Raw genomic sequence first — 24,060 nt, 5'->3', positions numbered from 1 at the left:
ATAGATCTAAGATGGCGATGGAGATTTGCAAAGACGGTGATGGAGATTTACGAAGATTTGTAATGGAGAACATCACCTTTCTTAAAAAATAGGTGTTGGTGAAAACTTTTAAAGAAAAACTGTCAATTTGTAATAAAATTAGTACAGATGTAAATCATAGAATAAAAATTGTAGCGCGTGAAATGTGGGCTAATTTTTGGCCTTTTTCTGTAATTTTCTCTATATTTTTTATTACAGATTTTTAATTTTATTTATTTAGTATCATTTATTTTAATTAAAATTATAGAGTTATATTTTTATTTTAAATAAAACTACATAATTTTAACTAAAATTATAAATTTAAGCACAATTACATAGTTTTAATTAAAAAATAAAAGAATGAAATGGACTCCTAAATAGTCCTTTCATCTGCAACATAACATTAACACAAAACACAAACAAAACAATTTTCATCTTCCCTCTCTCCGACCGCCGCCGCCGCCAGCGCTGTGTCCTTAGCGCTTCACCCCTCCTTCCACTTTCATCTTCTCTCTTCTCTAGGTAATGTCTCATCTATATTTCTTTTTTTTAATTTTTCTGTTTTATAATGTATTTTATTTAGTTTGGATTTGCGAAGCTTTTTGCTGTTTGGAATGTAGAATGGGTTGCTAATTGCTATAAGCTAGAGTTGCTCGTTTGCAAACATTTTATAGGTTTAATCTCTTTTTCTATATGAAATATGAAAATTGGTGAATAGTGATAATGAATTAAGGTAATTTGTAAAGTTTTAAAAGTTGATAAATCTGTTGTTTATTTAAATGTTTGTGCAAAGCCAGTGCATATGATGGTTTACACTTGATCTCTGAACTTCAGGTAAGTTCACTTGTTGACAATTTATCTACTGATGCTCTTGCCTTTGCACTCAAATTATTTCATCTACTTTCTGAACAAAAAAATTATTTTCGTTTTCTTTTGGTTATTCATTTGAATGGTGTGACATCAATAATACATAGGGAACACTACTAATTGAGTGTTTGTTAATTCATTATTAATACACATTAGATACATTCAATTAAATAGTAGTTGAGTGTTTATTAGCTATAATAATGTACTTTACTTTTATTTGTTAGAATATGCATGTTTTTGTTCAGCTGCTTATATTTGTCACATAATGTAAATAAGGTTTAATGAATTTTCAGTCCACTTAAGAAGACTCACAAATAAGTTCAATTATGGGTAATGTTGTCGAAAACGATGTTTTATGGTTGTTCTAAAATATTAATTTGACCATTTTGCTCTTTCAAATTCAATTTTAGTGTTTCTTCTTAGGTTGTTGAGGAAAATTGGTAGCATTTCACCGCTGAATGGGCTTGTAGTCATCATTTTCAGGTTAATGATCATCTGGTGAATTAAATGTACAGCTGTAATTAGATAGCCTATAGCTGCAACCTCCAAACGTTGATGTTGATTTCATTTCTGATTTCGGTGAGTTGATTATTTTGCACTATTCTCTTAGCTTTTATGTTCTCCATCTTTATGGAATTTTTCTTGTTGTTTGCTTTGATTTTTTTGTGCTTAGAGTGAAAGAGAAGTTGTAATAGCTAGTAGTGATATTTTGCTCGTTTAAATACTTGCATTTTTGAATTTTGATTTTGAGAATATAGCACATATATTATTCAAACATTCCATTTAATAGAATAAAAAATGAGAAATGCATTTTCTTTGGCTATTGCTATGTCATGGGTCCATTTTATCACGATTGCTACTGTTTTGAAAAAAATTACGGGAAGTAACAGAAGGGATTTCCTCAGAAAATGCACGTATAACTTTGCTCAATATGCTGCATTTCCTGATCTCAAAGCAAAATATATAGTCTTCTTGCTAATTTTTAAATCATTTCTACCACTAACTATTGAATGACAAAGTCACAAAGCCGCTTCAAAATTGTTGTTAAGTTCGCTAACATAAACAAAATAGAATAGTTGTTGGCATAATATTCAATTGGGTAGCAGATAAGTCAATTATGTTTGGCATAGGAGGAATCTTGACCTAGAATAAAGGGATCTCCCGGTCTACATAACACGCTTTAGAAGAAAAACTAATGTAATTATCAAAATCTTGATTTGTGATATGTAGAACATAGGTTAAGGAAAACTCTCTGAGTATATTTAAAATTCCCAATACCATGTGAAACTCTTATTTGAAGCTTTGAAGCTTGAAAGAACATTTGTACCTAATTACATCCCTTATAAATTTCTCTAATGAGTAGTAGTTAGGAGGCAAAAGTTCCGAAATTAAAGAGCCCGTGCATCTTTTCTAGGATTCACACCCTCTTAGGCGTTTCTGGTACACACAGCATGCTGACTACCAAAAATGTGTTTAAGTGCCACGGAAAAGTTAAGTTTAAGTGTGTAAATGGTCTTTGAAACTTGAGTTGTGCAAATGACCAAAACTCTAAAATGAGGGGCATAAATTAACATTTCACCAAATTTTTAATAAAAATGCTGCCTAAAATGCACATTTTACAGTTTTATTTTTAGCAGAGAGAGGCCGTGAAGGTGGGTGTTTAAAATGCAATTTAAGTGTTCTTTTAAATCCTCAAATAGTTTCTTTTTTCCTTTTGCTTTCTAGTTATTTGATTCAAATTTTTTTCTTTAAAAGGTCTACACATGGATTTATTTAAAATTCAATTTTCATGGTAAAAGTGAATAAAGGGTGCAAAGTTTTTGATTTCTTAAAATTGTTTGTCTATAATCAGAGGAAGTGGGAAAAAGATGAACAATAACGCAGATGGAAGGAAAATTGTATGCATTCCTGACAAGCCACCTATCCCTCCTAATCAACAGCCTACAGGTGAGATTATTATAAGCCACAGTCCCATCTCTGAAACTATTCTTATCTTTTATTGCCTATTAACCTAATGCGATTTTATTTTCCTCGTCTGATTCTTGTGTATACCATTCTAGTGAATGCATTTGCTTCTTTGATCGAGCCTAAGCTTGCAAATGCTCTTATAAGGTTTGAGCTTTTAGTTATTCATACTTTGAATTCTTTTTATTTATCTATTATTGAAATGTAGTGGATTTTGACATTTGCTGGCATTAGGAATTTAAATAAGATAGCTCCACTTGAAAATTTTCGCCATGTAAAGCGGATACAGAAGAGGAATGTTGAAGGTGGGTGCTCTTGTTTTGTACTTGTGCTATTCTGTACATTGGTTGTCTTTGTCTTATAGTTGTGGATCTTGTGGTTTGTAATGGATTAAAGATGAAGCGTTGAGTTTAGTTTGAATGTTCACCAATAGTTCAGAATTGATGCTGATATTTTGTTCTAGCCACAGGGAAATCTCAGCTGTCAGTTATATTATGCTTAACTTCTGAGGATGACAGTCAGTCAAATAATATACCTCAAGATGTACAAGAGCTGATCAATTCTTACCAGTTGAGTCCTTTTATCACAAAAGTGGGTTTTATTCCTTTTTTTTTTCACTTTCCCTATGTATATTTGTATGTTGCATGTATGCATATTGCTAAAGTGACTACCTTCACTTGGTGATAAACATTTTGGCTGTGGTCAACTATGTTTAGAGTTTAAATCCTATCTGTGATTACTCCTGATGTTCATGCTTATATGATAGGACTAGGAGATTTATGAAGGAATTAATGGTATCTTTAGAACTAACTTCTTCTTTTTTTTACTTTTGTTTTGGACATATTAAATAGTGATGTTGTAGCTTTTCAATTTAAATCTTATGGCTGTAATTATTATCATTGAAAAGATAGTGGTAGATACTGTTGAACTAGTCTTGCCAGGACAGACTTGCCATTTACTGTATTACTTCTAACTGCTGGAATAGTGTTGACAGCTGAAAATTGAATAGATACTGTTGCTTTTTGGTAAATACCTAAGATAGTTAGGAGCCAAGGATACTCATGGTTTTGCTTATTTTCTCACCGTACATCATTTAACTGATGACGACTTGATCTGAGTTTTTGGTGGTCTTATGTTTTAAATTGAATTTATTTCCCCTTTAGGAATGTTGATTGTGTCCAATATGGTGTTTTTTTTGTTACTATGAAACAATTAACTCCAAGGAGTCAAAAATCACAGCAGTCGGTTGTAACAGTTAGAATAGTGTTTTATGAAATCAGCTGGGGAATTGAGAATTTTCAAAGTCAGCGAGTCTTTCAACTTTGAAAAGAAATGCTTAGAAGAAAAGGTCATACATAAATGAAATTTATGAATTTATATTTATTAGGTATTGCTATCCCATATTAAGTATTGTATCCACCTGGAATGGTTTCTGTTATTTATTATTCATATTTTTCTCTCATATAATCTAGTTTAGATATGACTGCTTCTGGATGAAGTTAAGCAGTCATGTTTTACATATGGACTTTATTCAATTGCAGATTTGCAAACATGCTGCAACATCTAGAGAAGAGTGGGAGGAACAATGCAAGTTTTGGCCAACATCATTTCATCCTCCTACCTAGTAAGTCATTTTTGTTATTTCACTATTGTTACTCTTTTTATTTGTTTGCCTTCTTGTTTGTCTTTCTATACTTCGTACCAAGTTTCATATGAATTGCTCTTTACTCCTATAATGAAGAATGTAAATATTAAACTTTGTGTCTTCTGTTTGCTGGGGCCAGAGGTGAGGGTGGACCTTCGTTTCAAAAGTTTGCTCTTTTCAAAAAGGATTATTTTGTTGATTGTCATTTTAACTTTACCAGTGGCTCCATAAATTTTACCTCTTTTTTATGACTGCATTTGGCTACTTTTACATTTTCCCTTTGCGATGTAATATTACTATTAGTTCTTGGATGATACCATCTACGACTATGTCATAAAATGAGTAGAATCTTATAGAGTGGATTGTTATAAAATGAGTATTATCATGAAATGAATTTTGGATAATTTCAAACAATTCGACTCTTAACTGTTAAAATACAAATCAATGTCAAAGAAGCGTGGCATTGACAATGAATCATGATGTATTGGAATTGGAGATAATTGTTAGTGTCTTGCTGACACAAGACTCTCATCTAAATGTCTATTACACTGACAAAGAATTTAGTGTTTGCCATTGCTTGATCCTTCTGAAGTGCTCATTCTTTTTTAGAACAAAAGCTTTCAGGAAGATGAATTAATGCTATTTTCGCTAGATTTTTATAGTAAAACGCCCCCCTGAAATATTTTGAGTAAAAACGCATTACTAGGGCTTAGTAACAACCCAAATTGTCAATCTACTAATTGTTTTAATGGGACAAAGCCTGCTATTATTTTTAAACTGTCGATGGAATTGTTGCAAAGGAGAAAATGATTTCCAAATTGGGTAGAAGATTTAGAACTAGGAGACGCTACTCTTATTATTTTGGTAGCTGTAATTATTTGAGTCTCTAGCTTGATGTTTTACATCTTATATTCTAGACCAGGGAAGTTTATTTCTCTAAATTGTTCTCTTATGTACCAGCTCAGTCTCAATTAGAATTTGGATGAGATGAGATGTAAATGATCTTTGAACATGATACCTACCAGGCCAAAGGTGTCATCCTTATGCCCTAGCCATCACATTTATTGAAATTAGTGTTTTAGAAACCGGACCTGCTGGTAGGATCGGTTCAACTGGGAACCAGTGGCTGGTCATATTTGGAAAGAGTCAAGAATCAGAAGCTCTGGTTAGACTGGGGTTTGAACCGGTCAGACCTGTAAAAAATCAGTTTGCTATTAAAAATTAAAAAAATAGCCTTTTTAACGCACTAGTCGGACCAGCCGGTTGAATCAGTCTGACTATGTCACAGTACTTCTAAAAAGAAGTGGTAAGTGTAGTTTGACGTAGAAACTATAGAAAATGTATTTACAATAAATATTTATGTTCTCATTTTTCTTCCATGGAATTTAATTTTTTTCTAGAATTTTTCTTGATACAATTCAAGATGTGCATCCATTATAACGGGTTTTGGCTGTTCTAACTTATTATATATTTTCAAAAAAAAGAAACTTCTAAATATATTTATCATTTTTTTCCCTTCACGTATAGCAATATTGATGGCATAACTGGATTCAATGAAGAGGACTCACATTCAGTGTTCAATTTCATGAAAGTGGCTATCGACTTGGCAAAATCTGGTGATGGTTTGGTAATTACTAATTTCTTCTGTAAACTAAGTTTACTTCTACAGCATACTGCAATATTGTTACATTATGTTAATCTACCGACGTATGTATAATCTTCTTCTGACTTACCTTGAAAACTTTTTTTTTGGGTGATCAACTTAAAGGAAGTGCTTTCTGCTTTATGACATTTGAGTGAAGGCTGAGGAAATCGGGGTTAGCTTAGCTAATTGGTGTAGCATTAGTTTTTCTTAACATCTATCCTTAGATTAGACAGTAAATGTAGACTGTCATAAATAGTAAGTTGTGGTTATTGGGTTTCTGATCCCGTGGATGAGGACAACTGACACTTGTTTCTTATCAATCAGCTTCATTATACCCTTTTGATGAAATACCTCATTCAGTTGCTGGTAGTCGTTTCACTCCCAATCAGCTAGAGATTCAACTTTGTATTGGAACTTTTCTTCCCAAACCGTTTGCTAATTTTCATATTTCACAAACTTAACATCTTCTAAAATTATAAATTTCTATCTAAATGAAAATACATGCATATAAAACTTTTTCCTTTCTCAAACTGTCTCAAAAGATTTATTTTATTATAATAACATTTTTGACAATATATTTATTTAATTATAAATATTTTATTGCTTTGTAATGATTATTTATTTATTTTATAATTTTGTAAAATATAAAAATTGATTTCTATTATCAATCAAATTCATATTTCTCATGTACAAATTAACTACAGTTCAATATTTACCATACACCAAGACAAATCAATTATTTTGCTATTGATCATCAGCAATATGCACTGTACAGCTGAAGAAAACAAGCTCTAAAGTAATCTATAGTTATGCTCAATTGCTTTTTCTTATTTTTCTCCAGGTAGTCAACGCTGCTGTTATAGTGGATCCGTCAGTCCAGCAGATTATTGCAAGTGGGTGCGATCAAATATTCTCAAGGCATGTTCCTACAAAGAAGTCGAGTATTGAAAATGGCCACTTCATACAACCAACCTCCGTTACCTCTAGTTCCCATTCCAATAAAGTAGCAACTCATATAAGCATGTTTCCAAACAATGCAGATGATAGATCCGAGAGATTAGAACTTTTTGTTTCTTGTTTAAACCCTTGGCAGTGGTCTAGGCAACAATTGGATGTGACGAGTTCATGTTATTGTCACCCTTTAAGACATGCTCCTATTGTTGCAATTGAATCTTCTGCTGAGAGGGATAGACTTATGTTCCCTGGTGTGTTTCATACTGAGGAGAAGTATTTGAATGCGGAACTTGAGCAGACCTCTATTGCAGGTTTCCCGACGAAAAGACAAAAGACTAGTCTTGCCAATGTGAGTTAATTTCATATTATTTATAGGTGAAGCATTTTGGTTGGGAATTATTTTGGTATCTAAAAGGGGCTGGTGGGTTTATGATTTTTATTTCTAAACTGTGTTCAAGGAATGTATGTTGTTCATCAACAACACAAATGAACGATAAATTTGTATTAGAAAAACTATTAGAGCAAAAAATTGGTTGAACGAAATTAACCGAATCAGTCGATCTATTTCGGATAATTCAGTTGAAGGTTTTCGGTTAATTTGGTGATTCGGTAGGTTCGGTTAGTAAAACATTTTGGTTCGATTACAGTTAAGAGTTTTAAAATTTGGCTAACCAAATTAATTGAATTAACCGAATATTGTTATTATTCTTTATAAGTTTACTGGTTTAACAAAATTAACTGACTAATTATGCCGGTTTGGTTTTGTATTTTTAAGATTTGAATTAATTTGGTTAATTCAGTTATAAAGATAAAGTTATTTGGTTAGTTCAAGTTTGATTAAATCAGTTGGTTTTTAACCGAACCAACCGTTTGTTCACCCCTAGTTGAACTGATAGTTTTGTCTTATTTATTGCTTCTCTTTTGATAGTACTAAAAAAAAAGCTCTTAAGTTTCATCTCATCTTCTTTAGGTTGAGAATGGAAAGGAATTTGATTCTCATACTGAGGACAGATCAATGAGACCCTATCTGTGCACTGGTTATGACATCTATACGGTTTGGGAGCCATGTACCATGTAAGTTTGTTAAAGCAATTTTACTTCACCAGTTTTCTTGTCATATTCAACCGTGTGCTTATTGGTAACATCTGAACACGAGGATACTGGCTCATAAGTTTTTAGGATCTTCAGTCGAATGATTCTTATTTTCCTTTTCCATTCTATCTAGTCCTTTTTATTTTCCTTTGTAAATGTTTTGCAATGCTCAGTTGATTGATACTCAATGTCAACGAAGGTGTGCAATGGCTATGGTTCACCAACGAATTAGGCGGATATTTTTTGCTTTCCCCAATCCAAAAGCTGGTGCATTAGGCAGCGTTTACAGATTACAGGGGGAGAGAAGCTTGAATCATCATTATGCGGTTTTCAGAGTCGTTTTGCCTGAAAATGCTCTTAATATGGTTGAAGCAGCAGAACAGATTTGTGATGCTGGCAGAACCGCGGCATCTAATTGTTAACAAGAGCTGCATTTCAACGGAATCACATTTCTAAGTACAGATATGTATCTTTGAAACTCTCGTTAGTGAGGTTAAATTACATGTCTGAAACCATTGATGATTCTTTTTATATGATTATTTTTAAGTTATCTGTACAATCTGTAAGATTGCACAAATGTTTACTTGAAGTTTTTAAAGCTGTAAGTTCTTCAATTCATTTTTTTTTTGAGGATGAATTCAAGTATAATATACCAGAAAAAGCAATTGTGACAGATATACTAAATTGAGGTAAATGGGTGAAAGAAAATTTGTAAAAATAATTCATTTAGGCAATATTAACAAGAATAGCAACTTGAAGTCTATCAGTTCTTTTTCTCAGATTGATAGATGGTGTAGGATAAATGAATATGTTATAAATATTTAATCTATTTAAATAAATTAAGTTTATTTAGGATATTTAAATTATTTAAATTCAAATTACATAGTGATATTGTATTTTTTAAATTTATATGAAAAAGTAAATTTACTATTTATTATTCTTTCCATTTAATTTTAGAAGTGTCATCTGATTGTACACATATATTAAGAAAATATTTATTATAACATTTTTTTTCATACTTTACCTGGTAAAAATAAAATAAACATAAAATGGCTTTAAGAATAAAAATAGATATTCTAAATGGGATATCCAAGAATAGAAAGTGGGAACCTTTTAAACTGGAATGAAGGGGTAATATATATGATATTTAATTAAATAAATAATAAACTACTTTATAATTAAAAATGAAAATGTAATAAATATGATGTGGCAGGTATCAATATTTTAGAAATTGATTTAAATGCGACTAAATGAAGAGACGAGTTTGAAAAGCTAAGAAATATCAAGACATTTTGGAGAAATTCTTAAGTAGACTCAGTCTATCACGTTATTCATGGACTAAACTAATAATATCATCACCTTATTAAAATAAGGGTATTCTCGTAATTTCGTTTGTTATTTGCATACACTTTTAAATAATGATATTAAAAGAATACCTCATTTTAATGAGGTGTTATGATACGATTGGTTTAGTCCACGGATGACGTGGTGGACTGAGACTACCTAAAAATTTCTCAGACATTTTGATAGATTCAAATTTTAATTTTTACAAAAATTGAAAGATATAGGAGAAATTTTTAAATAGACTCAGTCCACCACGTCATCCGTAGACTAAGCCTATCACATAATGACACGTCATTAAAATGATGACAATCTTGTAATATTATTATTCAAATTGTAAATAAGTAATAAACGAATTTACAAGATTGCCATCATTTTAATGACGTGTCATTATATGATAGGTTAGTTCACGGATGACGTGGTGGACTGAGTCTACCTAAAAATCTCTCAAGATATAGATGGAATAAATAAATACAATGCATCTGTAACTAAAAATATATTATAAACACAAGAATCTAACATAACATCCCTCCAATAGAAGATCAAACTTTTAAATTTCATTTATATAGAGAATCTGTTACTATGGCAAGCTTGAAATTTGAAATATTGCTTCTATGCACTCAACAAAACTGATTCTTATATACTCTCAATAGCCACCCAATCATGTAAAAGAATAAAATTAAAATCTCTATCTTCAGATTCCAAATCAACGGGTACATCCGAAACCACCACAAATTGATATCCAAATAATGAATAGTATCAAACAAATGCCGGCATCAATGGCGAGGACAATCCGTACTTGACGCCACCACTTCTTCCGAATGTTTTGAGCGCTTGACCTGATCCTCATTGAACCCAAATCCTTCTGTAATGAAATTGGAGATGCTACTCCGCCTTGGTTATTAGAATCCAATGAGCTTGAATCTACTTTAACTCCTCTATCGGTAGATTTTTTATGCTCCTCCGACTCGATATCTCTCATTACAATCACGTGATCCTTCAACTTCCTCTTGTCTTGCTTATTGGATTTTCCCAGTAGAGGAGCTTTAGTAGAGCTAATAATTTCAATTTGTCCATTAGCATCACTTGGTGATGGAGAGAGGCCAATATTTTCAGATGAGGAAGTTTTAGTTGTCCAATCATTGCCCCTTTCGGACATATGTTCCAACGAGGTTATCAATCGACGCACAACAGGCACAAACTGTTCTTGTACATTGATTGAGCTTAATCCTGAAAAACTTCCTCTTGAACCCTTTTTAGCAACCTTCTTAAATTCATCTCTCACATGCTCTAGAAACTGAAGAACGACTGAATTTCCAAGACCCTCATCGACAATCGCAAAATAAACATAACCATCTTCAATCAAAAATCCGAAAGTCCTCTTTCTAATTGTCTCAAAATACCACTTATGATACCGAGGAGTACTCTCTAACGACAAAACCGCCAATTTCTCAATCTCATGATCTCCCCCGCTATAAACATACAAGCTCCGATTACCTCTCCAAACACAGCAATAATGAACAGTATTTTGAATTGAAGCCATCAAGCGAATCCTTACTAATCACTACCAACTCGAACTTCTCCTATTATCTTCGTAGTTCAACTGCTTAATCCAGCTACACAATAAATTCTTAACAACTTTTACGAAACAGCGAATTGGAAAAAGAGAGAGCCAATAAATTGTTGAAGATAAGATGCAAAAACCAAAAGAAAAGCAAGAAACTCGTGGGCTACAAAATCAAAAGCATCCAACAAATACCAACAGAGTTCTTCAATGAAGTCTTCAAAGTCAAGAAACAGTGCTTTAGGTAAGTCCACAAACAGAACTTGGGCTAATTCAAGAAAGAAACCACTCATGCCTCTCCTCAAATCCCACTAACATAATTGTAATCTGTAATTAAATCACTATCATCTTACAAAAACCCAATTACCAAAATACCTAATTTCAACCCAACAAATCACATATAGTAGAGTAAGATACGATACCTAAGAATTTAAGGTTCTCCATACAGTCAACTGAAAACTGCAATCAGCAAACAAAAATGAAAAATTAGCAAAATTCAGAAGAAACCCAATAATAATTATGAAGTCAAAGATCCAACTAAAGAAGAAACTCATGGGTTTATGTCAAATCAAACGGATGAATAAAAGATGAAAATGATACATAAAAACTTACTAAAAGAGACTGATTTTTTTTTAGAAAAGCATTGTACATAGTTTTGGTGAAAAGGGTAATTTACCAGTTGAGTTATCTGAGAAAGTTGAAGAATGAAGTATTGAAGGTTTAAAAACAGAGATATTTGTATTTTACTCCTAATTTTGTTGACCGTTTGGTCTACCAATCACCTATTTTTATGCTTTGCTTTCATCTCTTTCCTCTGCCTCCATGCCTTTATTGTTTCGGATTTTTTTTTGAAAATATCCATCTTTTTAAATAATCGTAAAAATACTGTTTAAATTTATAAAAAAATATCATAAAAAATAATTATAAAAAATATTATTACTATTAAAAATATCTATGAAAATATGATTTGTATTATGATACAAATTGGGGATGATATTTAGATGATTTTTTGTGTTGACGCATTTACCCTAGAAATAATTACAACTATTGTACAAGTTATAATACAAAATAAATTTTGTATCTATTATACGACTTGTGAAATACTGTTTAACTAAGTTTATTTTTATCTTATAAGGTCTTTTTTATTCATTTATTCATATTTTTTATTTGATATAGATAGACAAATCTCTCATCCTTTATAACTCTTAAAAAAACCTTTTGAATGAAAAAAAGGACCTTTTAATAGCAATCAAAAATTACTCAATTAATTATAAACTTCAAAAATAAATAAAACATGTTGAATCAGTCTAATTCTTCGACATAAACATATAATTAAACGGCTGTCGATTGATGTTGAGTGGAAGAAAGAAGACTTTTTCTGGCAACAACAATCAAGAATTCCATGGTGAAAAAATTGGACCATGTAACTTCTATATTTGGTATTGCACAAAAAGCATTTTAGAAATATATTTTTTCTTGAAAAATTAAAAATATTAGTTATTATTCCGTCCCCTCCGGTTCATAATATTTGTCATATTTAAAAAAAAATAGGTTTATAATATTTATCATTTTAAAATATCAAGAGAGTATTAATTGCTATTTTCCATGTTTGCCCTCTATTAATTTATTGAAAATATATAATAAACAAATAAAAATAGAAATTATAAATATAAACAAGTTTAATTAAGTAAAAATGTTTACAAATTAAGATATTAATTATTTTCTTAATTTTTGTGTTAAAGGCAAATACGACAAATATTATGAACCGGAGGGAATAGAAAACTAATTGACCAGTCAATATATAAATTTTGATATTTAAAGGACACACCTCATCCATTTAGACAACCTACAGCTACAAGACTTTTTAAATATCTCATGTTAAAACATGAGCTGCCATATAGATTTTCCTATTAATCAAGGGTGGAACTAGTATATCCTGAGACGCCATTGCCTCTGTAATTTTTTTTAACAAAAAAAGCCTACAACTTTTTTATTTTCTCAAATAATATAGTTATTTTTATTCATTTTGCCCCCTCAAAATAGAATTTGTATGATTTTGTCCCCCTATTTCACAAAATCTAGTTCCGCCCCTGCTATTAACATAATAAACTTTTAAGCATATTGTCATTTATTGATCTAAAACAGTCTTGTATTATCAAACTAATATTATTATAAGTTAAAATAATCTTTTTGAAGGTATCCATTACAATATTTTAAATAAAAAAATATAAGATCATATTCTATTTTTCGGGTCATACAATCTATGATCACAAAACTGCTCTAGCTAGTAGCTCTATCTCCACCATTTCAATCTTTAATCTCCATTCTAGTGTTAGATCAATTCTCTTTAACATTAATAAGTCATCAAAATAAATGTATAACGCATCTATACTTGGTGGAATCCATCGCAAGATGACGGATTTGATTGTGGCAGAGGTCAAACTTGCTTTAATAGCGAAATTTCAACATCTCCAATTTTGAAAATAAAACATACACATTCTTAAATTAGATTACATTAAATATAATCCAAGTAAGAAAATCGACTCGATAAATTATAAATCTAGACCAAAATTGATTAAAAAGAAACTTTCTTCAAAACTAAAAGTAAAAGAACTATAAAAAAATTTAAAAGTTTGAATATGAAAGACCATGAGGTGATTTCTGGCCAAAAACAGACAGAACCACCTCCCGAATGAGTAAAGATAAAAAAAAAAACTTACTAGGATTTAAACAAAAATTTCATAATTGTTAATGCCATGTAGACATAAGACTTTCATTTTTGTTTCTGCTTAGTCCTTCGGCTTTTTTTGTTTTAGTCAACTAAGTTGAAAAATTTAACTAAAAAAATTAAATTTTAATTAAGTCCTCAAACTTGTTTTGGCACAAATATAAATAAACATTATCTTTTTTATGAGATTCAGGGGCTTGATAAATTCAGTTTAATATGTTTCACTTTCTTACTTCATTTACTTTTTAAAAGTACAAAAAATTTCAAAAAATTAAAACGTTAATAAACATTAAAAAATCAAATTAAGGTCGCTAAGTCATTAAATTTTATAATAATATAATTTTTATTTATACATATTAAAAATATAAGTTTAAAGTCTAAATTGAACTTTAATTTTTTTAATTAAATCCTTTGACTTAATTGACTGACACCAAAATTGAACGAAATGACTAAAATGATAACAAAAATAAAAGTTGGGGGACCATATCGTTTGATTTTTAAATAAGAGAGACAAAAGTGTGAATAATGACATATGTAATGTGGGGGACTTGAGAGTAATCTGATATATCTTAAACTGAATTTGAACTTTATACTTATCTTAAATTTACTTAAATCTAGGGGTGGGCATGGACCGGTTAACCGGTCCATAAGGGTAATTTGTAAACCGGTCCATTGTAATACGATTTTTAAAATTAAAAACCTAAACCTAAAATTTTAAACGGTTAACCGGTAAATTGGTTAACCATAAAAAACGGTTCGGTTTTTCGGTTTTGCGGTTTTTAACCATATAACCATTAGAAAAATTAAAGACAAAAAAAGATATATATTTTTAATTCTATTTAATTTTTTAGCAAACAAAAAAAAATATAGAAATTCAAATTATATTAAAAAAATATAAATCTAAACTATCTTATAAATAGTCAAGTCAATGCAAATATTTAAAACTATTATTATTTAGGCTTAATCACCAAAAAATGCCAAACCTATACGTTTTGTGTCAATTATAGCCAAACCTTTAAAAATCACCAGATTTAGCCAAACCTTATATGTTATGTTTCTTTTTTAGCCATTTTTGAATCGAACCGGTTTTTTTGACACCGTGTCGTCCACGTCACCGCCAACTAAGCAATTGGCTGACATGGCAGCTGAAATATTTAAATAAGGTTTGGCTATAACTGACACAAAAAATATAGGTTTGGTATTTTTTGGGTGAATAAACCTAATTTTAAATTCAAGCAATTTTTAAATTTAATAATTAGTAAATTAATTATATCATTTATGAAATTTATATATATTTAAAAATAATTAATATTTCCTATTTAATACTAATTAAAATTAATTTTAATTTTTTATTAAACTTAATTAAATCTAATAAATTTATATTATAATAAATTTTAATGAATATGTAATTAAAAAAATAAATTAACGTATTATTTAGGAATTAATATTGAATTAAACTTGGTAAAAGGATTTAATGTTTATGATGATTTTGAACTTGATTTAGTATTTTTAATGTTGTTGAGATCTTGTTATGACTGGATTTAGGTAATAAATAAAATAGTTATGTATAAATTAAGGTAATTTTTTTGGCTATGCCGAGTAAAATGACATATGCGTTTATGCTTATAAACATCATGATATATATTGATTACACCACAATGAGCTTCACTTTATAAAGAAAAAAAATGAAAAAATAATTAAACTCGTCCTTTAAATAAACAGTCTATTCAGTAATTATTTTATATTTATATGTGTATAGTTGACTTATGAACACTGTCGTATGTTTGTTGTGTATATTACTCTCAGATTGTTCGTTGGAAGACGAATAATTGGGTCTCAAACGGCGGCGGTGTCAAAGAATCGACGACTGGAATTTAAAAAAATAAATTTTAAAATGAATATGACATTTTTTGTTTTTATTAGAATTTAAATTAATTATATATCCCTCAAATATGTAAAAAAAATATTATAATTATTTAAATTTAGTAAAAATAAATTAATTTTAATTAGCGTTAAATAAAAATATGATTTTTTAAATATATATGAATTTTATTATAATATAATTAATTATTTAATTATTTAATTTTAAAATTAGTTTTATTCATCAAAAAATACCAAACCTATGCATTTTGTGTCAGTTATAGCCAAACCTTATTTAAATATTTCAGCTGACATGCCAGCCAATTGCTTAGTTGGCGGTGACGTGGACGACACGGTGTCAAAAAAACCGGTTCGATTCAAAAATGGCTAAAAAAGAAACAGAACATATAAGGTTTGGCTAAATCTGGTGATTTTTAAAGGTTTGGCTATAATTGACACAAAACGTATAGGTTTGGCATTTTTTGGTGATTAAGCCTATTATTTACAAATAATTTATGAGTACTATTAAAGCTAGGTTTGTATTTTTTTGAATTGTTTGTAGTGTTGTTCACGTCCACTTTCTACTATTTATAGACTTAAATATTCCTATTTTTGTTAAGTAAATATTTTAATAAGGAAAACAAATTTCTTTTACAATATTTTCATATATAAAATCTCCTAAAATATATAAATATTCCTAAATAAAATATATGTCAATATATTTTTATATTTAGATTTTATTGTGTATATTATAAAATCAATATTATTTTATAGATCATAAAATATATCTTATTAATTATTAAAAATATATGAATATATATATTAAACCGGTTAACCGGTTAACCACGGTTTTTAAAAATCCAAAACCTAAACCTAAACCATTAACCATGAAAACTAAAAATCAAAACCTAAACCTAAACCGTTGGACCGGTTAATCACATTTTCCGGTTCGGTTTTCCGGTTTCGGTTCGGTTAATCGGTTTGACTGGTTTTTTTGCCCACCCCTACTTAAATCTATGAATTTTTTAAAAGTATTTTATTGTAAAATTAAATTAAAGCTAATAATATACTGCTAATAATTAGCAAAAAAATATAATTTATAGTTATTTATTTTAATTTAAAAAAATTCAAATAATAGTTTATAGAAAATTAGAACTATAATGATTCAAAGATTGCACATATATACAACTATTAAATATTTAATTTAACTTGAATTATTTGCTTATATAATTAAAAAAAACAGCAATATTTTCTTGAATTATAACTAAATTTATTTTGAATTAACTTCGAGTCAAATTTATAATTCACTTACCTTTTACTTTTAAAACATATATTTTTTTCATAAGATTGTTATTATTTCAGAATTGAATTAAATGAGTGTTAAATAATTTTTTATTCGATTTAAAATGAGTGTTGAATATAAAATTTGAAGAAAGTACAATTTTCTCATTCTCTGTTCAACTCTACTCCACCTACATCATACACAAGTCACTATATATTACAAAAGGTAGACAATATAGCCTACTCAAGCACCTGATAATAAATTTGCAATTATGGCAGCTACAATGCCCTTCACCTATCTCACTATGTCCACCAATTATGCTTTCAATGGCAACCACATATCCATGGCATATTCATCACAGAGTGATTCCTTCCGATCATCGACAGATAAACGAGTAACTCGTCCCTTATCTGGAAAAGAAATGTATCTTGCAACTGCAATGCGGACGTCTGTTTCTCCGGAAGCAAGCATCCGATATCAAAACAAGCATTATCTTGATGAATTCCCTTCTTCAAGAAAAGAACGAGATATCGCGACTGCAATGGCAACGTCGACATTTCTTCAAAAGGTTTTCAGAAACTTATCTTTCTCATTCCGAGAGCACTAAGTGGCGTAGTAAAAGGTTCATTAAGGCATTGCCAGCTCGATTATCTCATTTCATGCTCGAGATTCAGCTGCTTACACCAAAGGAAAAATAAAAGGATATCAGTACCAGAAATCGTCTTGAAATACAGTAACATAAATTTCCAGTTATAATATCATCGAGGATCAGAAAAATTTGATGGTAAAATATGTCTAAGATGGTGCATAAAGAATTACACTTTACCAGTTCCTCCGATGTTTTCAAGCTTGTCAGATTCATTCCGTTCAGCTCCATCATTCCCCTGATCAGCACAGTCGGAGCTTCTTTCCTCTTCTGCAGGAGTGTTATGGACATTTCCAGAGTCTTCATTTCTTGGCTCAGAGAGTTGAGTAGATTGTGATTCGTCACCAGACTCTGTTCCCGAGTCTGATTGATCAGATGTTTCACCATCAGTTCCTGCCGCAGAAGAATCTTGACCGCTTTCTACTTGATTGTTAGGCGATTCACTCGAAATTTTAACAGGTGAGATCAGGGAAAGTCGGCAGAGAGGGCATGTAGTATGATTGGCAAGCCAGGGGTCAATGCATTCCATGTGAAATGTGTGGCCACATTTTGGTATTTGTTGAAGCTTATCCTCTGCTTGGTAGTCCCCCAAGCACACTGGGCATCTGTAATCATATAACCGGAAAATTTAAACCATATGTATGAATAGATATAAAAAAAAAATACCGAATAATAGAGATTACTCGAGGCATTTTAAGCAATATTATACCATTTGAAGGTTCAATTTTTATGTTCCTTTCAAAGATCAAATGAAGTAAATTTAAAGTATATCAGATGATAAGTGAAGGCATTTACCACAAGTTAGCAGCTCTTGCCACCAGATATCATTGAACTGCCACAGAGTTATATCATAAATCTTAATGACACACACAATTTGAAGATCCATTAAGTTAGCAGGTACTATTAAAAAAATAAACTCAAGCAAGTACAGTGTACATACAATTTTTAATGACAAAATCATCATAAGTGAGAGACTGTCAAATTAAATTATATTTGGTTTTGACTAGAACACAAATAATTTAATCAAATTGCTCGCATTAAATACATAGAATACTTCAATACTATCTTCAACCATAGCTGGACATGACGATACGTCTATGCATGAAAAATAAAATTCTTTGTACCTTCTAAAAATTTCCAATGTAAGACGATAGTTTTCCAGATAGTATCTATGCATAAAATAAACATCAGTCGTCACACCCTCCAGAAAACAAAAATTTTGACTTGATTGATAACTTGAAACTGTCTTTCAGAAGGAACATTTTATACCATGCATCTAAACAAATGCATGATGAATAAAGCATGTATTGAGCTTAAATATTTTTAAATTTCTGAGACTGAATAAGATATTGTTGCTGAAGTTATGCTATGATACCTTGAGCATAATGCAACTCGTAGGTAGGTGAGACTCAAGTCAGGTTGAAAATTTGAAAACTAGAAGTTGGTTGAACTCCAGTCTCCACTCTCCGGGGAAGTAAGATCTAGAACCAACCCAACATTTAATCAAGCTTTTGATGCAGTCAGGCTGGGACAGGTCGGTCCCCGGAAACATGTGTATTCCTAGAACAGCCAGTGTTAAAAAAGTTCGCCAGAAAAGTAGTCAAACCAAAAGTATATGCTATATTACAGCAATCTAAACTATAATAATAACATGGATAATTTCCAAATATTAGACTCTGTTAAGTGCTAAGCATCTGGATTAAAACAATCTAATCTTTGTAAGAACTGATAAAGAACACATGGAGTCATGGCCTATGTCATTTCAACAGCAATAAACAACATTTGGAGCATTTTCCTGCACATTAAGATCTGTGTCTGTGCTCTCCCTGTTATGTGAATGCCCAGAGATGTCATTATATGAAACTAGCAATATTGAGGCACATGCATGGACTCGTGAAATAACCAGTCTAGAGCCTACGGGAAATATCAATGTAATTCAAATAATGATAATATCAGTAAGTCATCAAATGATTTTCTTGTAGCATTGGTGATTGGACTAACTTTTCAGAGATTAAAGTAATAATAAGACACTTCTTTTTCTTTTTGAACATTTGGGAACGTATTTTGACATTCGAATTCAAATAACATTGAAAATTATGCTAGAACAATCCATTTATTGGTGCATATAGGCTACAGATTAATACAGAAGAAAATTTGAAACTAATTTGCAAGATTGACCATCAACCAGCATAACTAACTTCTGTCTTTTCTTCACTTCTAAGTCCCAACACAATGACAAATTCACGATGCACAATCATTGATGACATAAATTACTAGTACTCAACGAAAGCCTAAAAAATGGAATCAATAGAAGTTAAGTGGCAACTGACAAAAATACCATAAGAAGTCCATTGTCAATTTGTTGTGACAGCATCAGAAAAACAGTCTCAAGACATTCATCAGCATGATTACACTTTAGAAAATAATATACAAGAAACGTCAGCATTGCATTTGCAGGACAAAGGACCTAGACCCGTAAACTAGACTGCTTCAAGATAGTTGATTCTCCAAGTTAACTGGCTCGCGAGGGGTTGGGGTTCAATGTTATAGATCATTTTTCGTGGGCTACTAAAGAAGTCACATGATATCTTCATACACATAATGCGTTGATAACCTAATTAACCCTGGATCTCTTATAAATAGCAATCAAACAGAAAGAATCATTTCATTTGATCCAGCTAAATGTTAATAGAAATTGAAGAATATAAATTATTCATATCTCAAAGATACACACCTATGTAGCACAAAAAGGCTAAACATAGCTTATACAAATAGAGTTTTGAAGTTTCGGACTTTCAGACGTGTTTCCGTTCCGGAAAGGAAGTCCGAACCACACGATTCAATCCGAGAAGTTTACGTGCAACATAGATACACACAATTGACAGAATAATCTTTAAGCAAGTAGGCATACAAATTAGTGAAAAATTAAAAAAACAGCAATAAAAAAACTTAAAGAAAGCCCACTCACTGTGTATCTCTAACAGAGAAGCTCTCCTTGTAAACAATAATAGGCAACATCTCTCTCACCTCCTTCTTCAACCCCAATTCAGCCTGCTTAACATAACAGCAATTGGTATATGAACATAAAAATAAAACACAATGAAATATGTAAGATCACGAATTAATAAAGACGTTACCCTTAAGATATCATTATGGTCTTGCACATTAGCTCTCATTCGAAGTGAAGCCCAGTCAACTCTTCTACGACGAAGATAAAACAAATAAAACAAGAAAAGAAGAACAAAAGTGAAGAAAATAGGAACAGAAAAGATAAAAGCTTGGTAGAGCTTCAGTTCAGCTACAGAAGAAGACGAAGATGGTGCTGAACTAGGAGGCTGTGATCTAAAACGAGACATAATACAACCCAGTAAAAATATCATACAAGATTTACACTCAAAATCAGAAAATGCAAGTTTTGAAGAGAACCCAGATAAGAAACAGGCTAAAGAAAGAAAAAGAAGAGATCTGAAGATGAGTAAGTAAGAATGCAAGTATATTATGGGATACCAAGAAGAGAAAAAATCAAGAAAAATGAGAAAAGGTAACAACTTTAGGTTGATTTGGTTGAGAAAATGAGAGAGAGAGTTGGTGATATTTATAGTAGTATACTATAGATATCCTAATATTGAGGCCAAACAAAGGGAATGAAGTAGGAGTGACAAACAAATGTAATGTATACTAGCTATTTACACATATTTTTGTATATATTAATATTTCATTTTAAAAATTCCTATGATATTTTTAGTATTATTTTATATCATTTTTTTTTCATTTATTCTATTTTCTCTTTAGAAAATTACTTACTAAAATTTTATATACAATTAATAAGTGTGAAATGAAAAAATTATACCAATTATTAACTTCCCCAAATTGAAAAAAAAAAAACTCCTCCAAAAAAAGAGAAGAAAGATCACAGGTTCAGACAGCCAAGTAAGGTAGGTGATGAAAGATATAAAGACTATTTATTCTCTACTTTGGCCTTTTCTATTTAAGGAGAAAAAGAACTAAAAGATTTCACTCCTATAAAAGAAAAAAAAACGGAAAGCTTTTGATGCGGACACCGGAATCCACACTGTTTTAGTGCATATCATTATTTTTTTGACAAAAAATTGATTGGTGTTTCGAGTTGTAAAAATTTAAAATTTGATGTTTTATATTGTCAAAATTAAAAGTTCATGTTAAGATTGTAAAGCACGCTAAAATTCTTGATTATTAAAATAATTAAGTCTTTCTAATTTGATATATTAATTTAAAAACTTAAAAGTTACAATATCGAGTTAATAAATATTTAAAGTTTAATTAAAATAAAATAAATTATTTATGTTACATCTAAAAACAATAAATTTATTTAATTATGTAAAAAAAGTTGAAAGAAATGTTTTAGATTAGTATCTTATTGCTATTAATTCAATTCATCATGATATGGAATATGTTCAAAGGATGTAACACAAAAATGATGTACATGTACCATAATTTTAAAACATGCATCTATCTTTCAATTAAAAATTAAATATTAAAAATGCCATTGGTAATTGCCTTGGACGTTCATTAAAACGAATAAATAAATAAATAAATAAAATAGGAGAAGGTATACTAAAGAATGAAGTCAAAAATGGGTGACAGATAATATAAATAGGTCCCTATTTGGTCTTAAAAATGAGAAACTAATAAATGGAGTAAAAAAATATAAAAGTCGAGATCAATAAAGATTTTATGCGGAGATTATTCGTTGTTTATAGCATAAATCGTGATCCTTAATCCTTATCTAATTATAATCCGACCTTCACAACCAATTAAGCTGACCCTTTTTAAGCTCTCCAATTTGTCTCTTCTAATTAATGTCCAACCTGTCTTAAGATCCACGGTGCAAACCTGGTGAACTCTATAATGAATTATCAATTTTACTAGTGACATTTGACATAGGCATTCTCTCTCTAACCTCCTCTCTGTCCGTAAATACTAAATACTCCCTCCGTCCCATAAAGATAGAAAAAGTACCACCTTTTTTTGTCCCATAAAAATAGAAAAAGTAGAGTTAGTTAAGTCAAAAATTATCAAAATACTCCTACATACTTATCATAAAACATTAAATGCATATTTTGAAAAGATAAACAAATGAGTTGTAAGTGCTATAATTAGTAGAGTGGCTTTGGAAAATGTACATAACTAATAAAGTACAAGGGTAATTTAGACAAATTATCACAAATTACCTATAAATAACTACTTTCTTAATTCTTGTAAAATGGGTACTTTTTCTATTTTTATGGGACGGAGGGAGTAGTATACAGTTTTAATTATTATTCAATAAAATTCTACAAGTATAAAACTCTTCTATATGAAATTATCGTTTTTTTAAAGAAATATTAATTTTATATTAATTTTATGGTTTATTTTTTTAAATCTCCCCAAAAAAATTAGTGTTTGTTCGAACTTCAAAATCAATTTTTTGTAAATTAAAATTTTAAAAAATTATCTATCTAACTTCTAAAAATTCTATGGACAAAAATGATCGAAAATACTTAACTTCAACGAATCTAGCAGTTTAAGATTTAATCGAAAGTGTTTTAAAATCAAAACCTTCGCATGCAACATGACTTTTTTTATCGTTTTGCGGTCCAAAATGGCAATGTTAGCGAGATCCACGGTTTGAATCTTCTCTTTCGATTAGTTTTGTTGTTTCTTAAGTTTTTAATAGATTAGAGTTGTAAAGATCATATAGTTAAATTTTTGATCTAATGGAAAAGAAAAAAAAAGATTAGCGTCCAACCTTTGTTAAAAAAGATTAGCGTCCAACCTTTGTTAAAAATAAATAAAAAATTGTCCAACCCAACATTAATTTATGATTGAATTTAATGTTTGAAAAATATTAGTAATTCTTTCGTCCCAGTGAGTACATGCTATTCTGGCATGTTCTAGTTTAAGATATAGACAAATTAAGTTTCAAAAAGAGTAGATGTAAATATAAAATAAGTTATCAGCATAATTAAATAATTATCATTTTCAGATCTCTTCTTAGCATATTCCTCTAATCAAATTTTCTTTTATGCCAATAATTAATTAACAAAACAGCTGTCTAATTAGATACAGTGCTCACCTTCACCATTCTTTTAGATTACTACTCTAAACCAGCCCCACACTAATGACATTTCGTACGTAACATGCAATTTGATTAGGACGGATTACTTGTATTTTTATTTTTAGTTATTGAAGTTGAAATTTGATTATAACATTCTACATCCAAAATATGAAATGATTTAAATAATTTATAACGTTTAAAACCTAATCAATTTTTCTAAAAAAAAGAAACTAGCTTTTGACGAAAGAAAACTAAATTAGATTAGCTAAACCCTACAGATACAATCGTAAAAAATCTGAAAACTTGACATAAAACAACACCTATAATATAATATAAACACTCCGACCTTAGATCGACATTACAAATCTTTTAGGGAT

At 30.1% G+C, this 24,060-nt stretch overlaps 3 protein-coding genes and 1 non-coding gene across 9 annotated transcripts; 2 read left to right on the top strand and 2 right to left on the bottom strand.

Annotated features, from left to right (window-relative positions):
* The first annotated feature begins 400 nt into the window (after positions 1–400).
* On the top strand, positions 401–8,736 carry LOC126665283 (tRNA-specific adenosine deaminase TAD3). 5 transcript variants are annotated; one of them, XM_050358042.2, is made up of 11 exons: positions 401–540; positions 1,296–1,464; positions 2,738–2,832; positions 2,946–2,997; positions 3,085–3,155; positions 3,314–3,441; positions 4,392–4,474; positions 6,023–6,122; positions 6,982–7,443; positions 8,065–8,168; positions 8,360–8,479. In XM_050358042.2, exons 3-11 carry the CDS (start codon positions 2,754–2,756, stop codon positions 8,361–8,363), a joined length of 1,083 nt encoding a protein of 360 aa, XP_050213999.1. In that variant the 5' UTR covers positions 401–540; positions 1,296–1,464; positions 2,738–2,753; the 3' UTR covers positions 8,364–8,479. The 5 variants fall into 5 exon arrangements, with proteins under 5 accessions (XP_050213999.1, XP_050213997.1, XP_050213996.1 ...); XM_050358040.2 differs by having other exon boundaries at positions 402–540; positions 1,369–1,464; positions 8,386–8,736; XM_050358039.2 differs by having other exon boundaries at positions 402–540; positions 1,309–1,464; positions 8,386–8,736.
* Positions 826–888, top strand: LOC126666404 (small nucleolar RNA snoR101). Its single transcript, XR_007637905.1, has one exon. It is a non-coding gene; the product is annotated as a small nucleolar RNA snoR101 (small nucleolar RNA).
* A 1,326-nt stretch (positions 8,737–10,062) lies between the features above and the next one.
* LOC126665676 (phytolongin Phyl1.1-like) lies at positions 10,063–11,888 on the bottom strand. 2 transcript variants are annotated; one of them, XM_050358546.2, is made up of 3 exons: positions 11,768–11,888; positions 11,514–11,550; positions 10,063–11,418 (listed from the first exon to the last, which is right to left on the bottom strand). In XM_050358546.2, exon 3 carries the CDS (start codon positions 11,068–11,070, stop codon positions 10,234–10,236), a length of 837 nt encoding a protein of 278 aa, XP_050214503.1. In that variant the 5' UTR covers positions 11,071–11,418; positions 11,514–11,550; positions 11,768–11,888; the 3' UTR covers positions 10,063–10,233. The 2 variants fall into 2 exon arrangements, with proteins under 2 accessions (XP_050214503.1, XP_050214502.1); XM_050358545.2 differs by having other exon boundaries at positions 11,704–11,881.
* Positions 11,889–17,048: 5,160 nt separating this feature from the next.
* LOC126657277 (RING-H2 finger protein ATL7-like) lies at positions 17,049–21,242 on the bottom strand. The gene is made up of 4 exons (XM_050351946.2): positions 20,745–21,242; positions 20,576–20,658; positions 17,788–18,212; positions 17,049–17,635 (listed from the first exon to the last, which is right to left on the bottom strand). The coding sequence occupies exons 1-4, from the start codon at positions 20,985–20,987 to the stop codon at positions 17,619–17,621; spliced, it is 768 nt and encodes a 255-aa protein (XP_050207903.1). The 5' UTR covers positions 20,988–21,242; the 3' UTR covers positions 17,049–17,618.
* Positions 21,243–24,060: the final 2,818 nt, after the last annotated feature.

This window comes from Mercurialis annua, linkage group LG1-X (assembly GCF_937616625.2).
Source record: "Mercurialis annua linkage group LG1-X, ddMerAnnu1.2, whole genome shotgun sequence".
Taxonomy (NCBI): Eukaryota; Viridiplantae; Streptophyta; class Magnoliopsida; order Malpighiales; family Euphorbiaceae; genus Mercurialis; species Mercurialis annua.
This window is presented reverse-complemented; position numbering and strand designations above follow the sequence as displayed.

Bases quoted from the DNA above. Each gene is read 5' to 3' on its own strand.
- LOC126665676 (XM_050358546.2), bottom strand. From the start codon at position 11,070: ATGGCTTCAATTCAAAATACTGTTCATTATTGCTGTGTTTGGAGAGGT.
- LOC126657277 (XM_050351946.2), bottom strand. From the start codon at position 20,987: ATGATATTTTTACTGGGTTGTATTATGTCTCGTTTTAGATCACAGCCT. The intron at 20,659-20,744 runs GTAACGTCTTTA...TATGTTAAGCAG, and splicing joins ACCATAATGATATCTTAAGG to GCTGAATTGGGGTTGAAGAA. The intron at 18,213-20,575 runs GTGAGTGGGCTT...ATATGATTACAG, and splicing joins TTCTCTGTTAGAGATACACA to ATGCCCAGTGTGCTTGGGGG.
- LOC126665283 (XM_050358040.2), top strand. From the start codon at position 2,754: ATGAACAATAACGCAGATGGAAGGAAAATTGTATGCATTCCTGACAAG. The intron at 6,123-6,981 runs GTAATTACTAAT...ATTTTTCTCCAG, and splicing joins CAAAATCTGGTGATGGTTTG to GTAGTCAACGCTGCTGTTAT. The intron at 8,169-8,385 runs GTAAGTTTGTTA...ATGTCAACGAAG, and splicing joins GTTTGGGAGCCATGTACCAT to GTGTGCAATGGCTATGGTTC.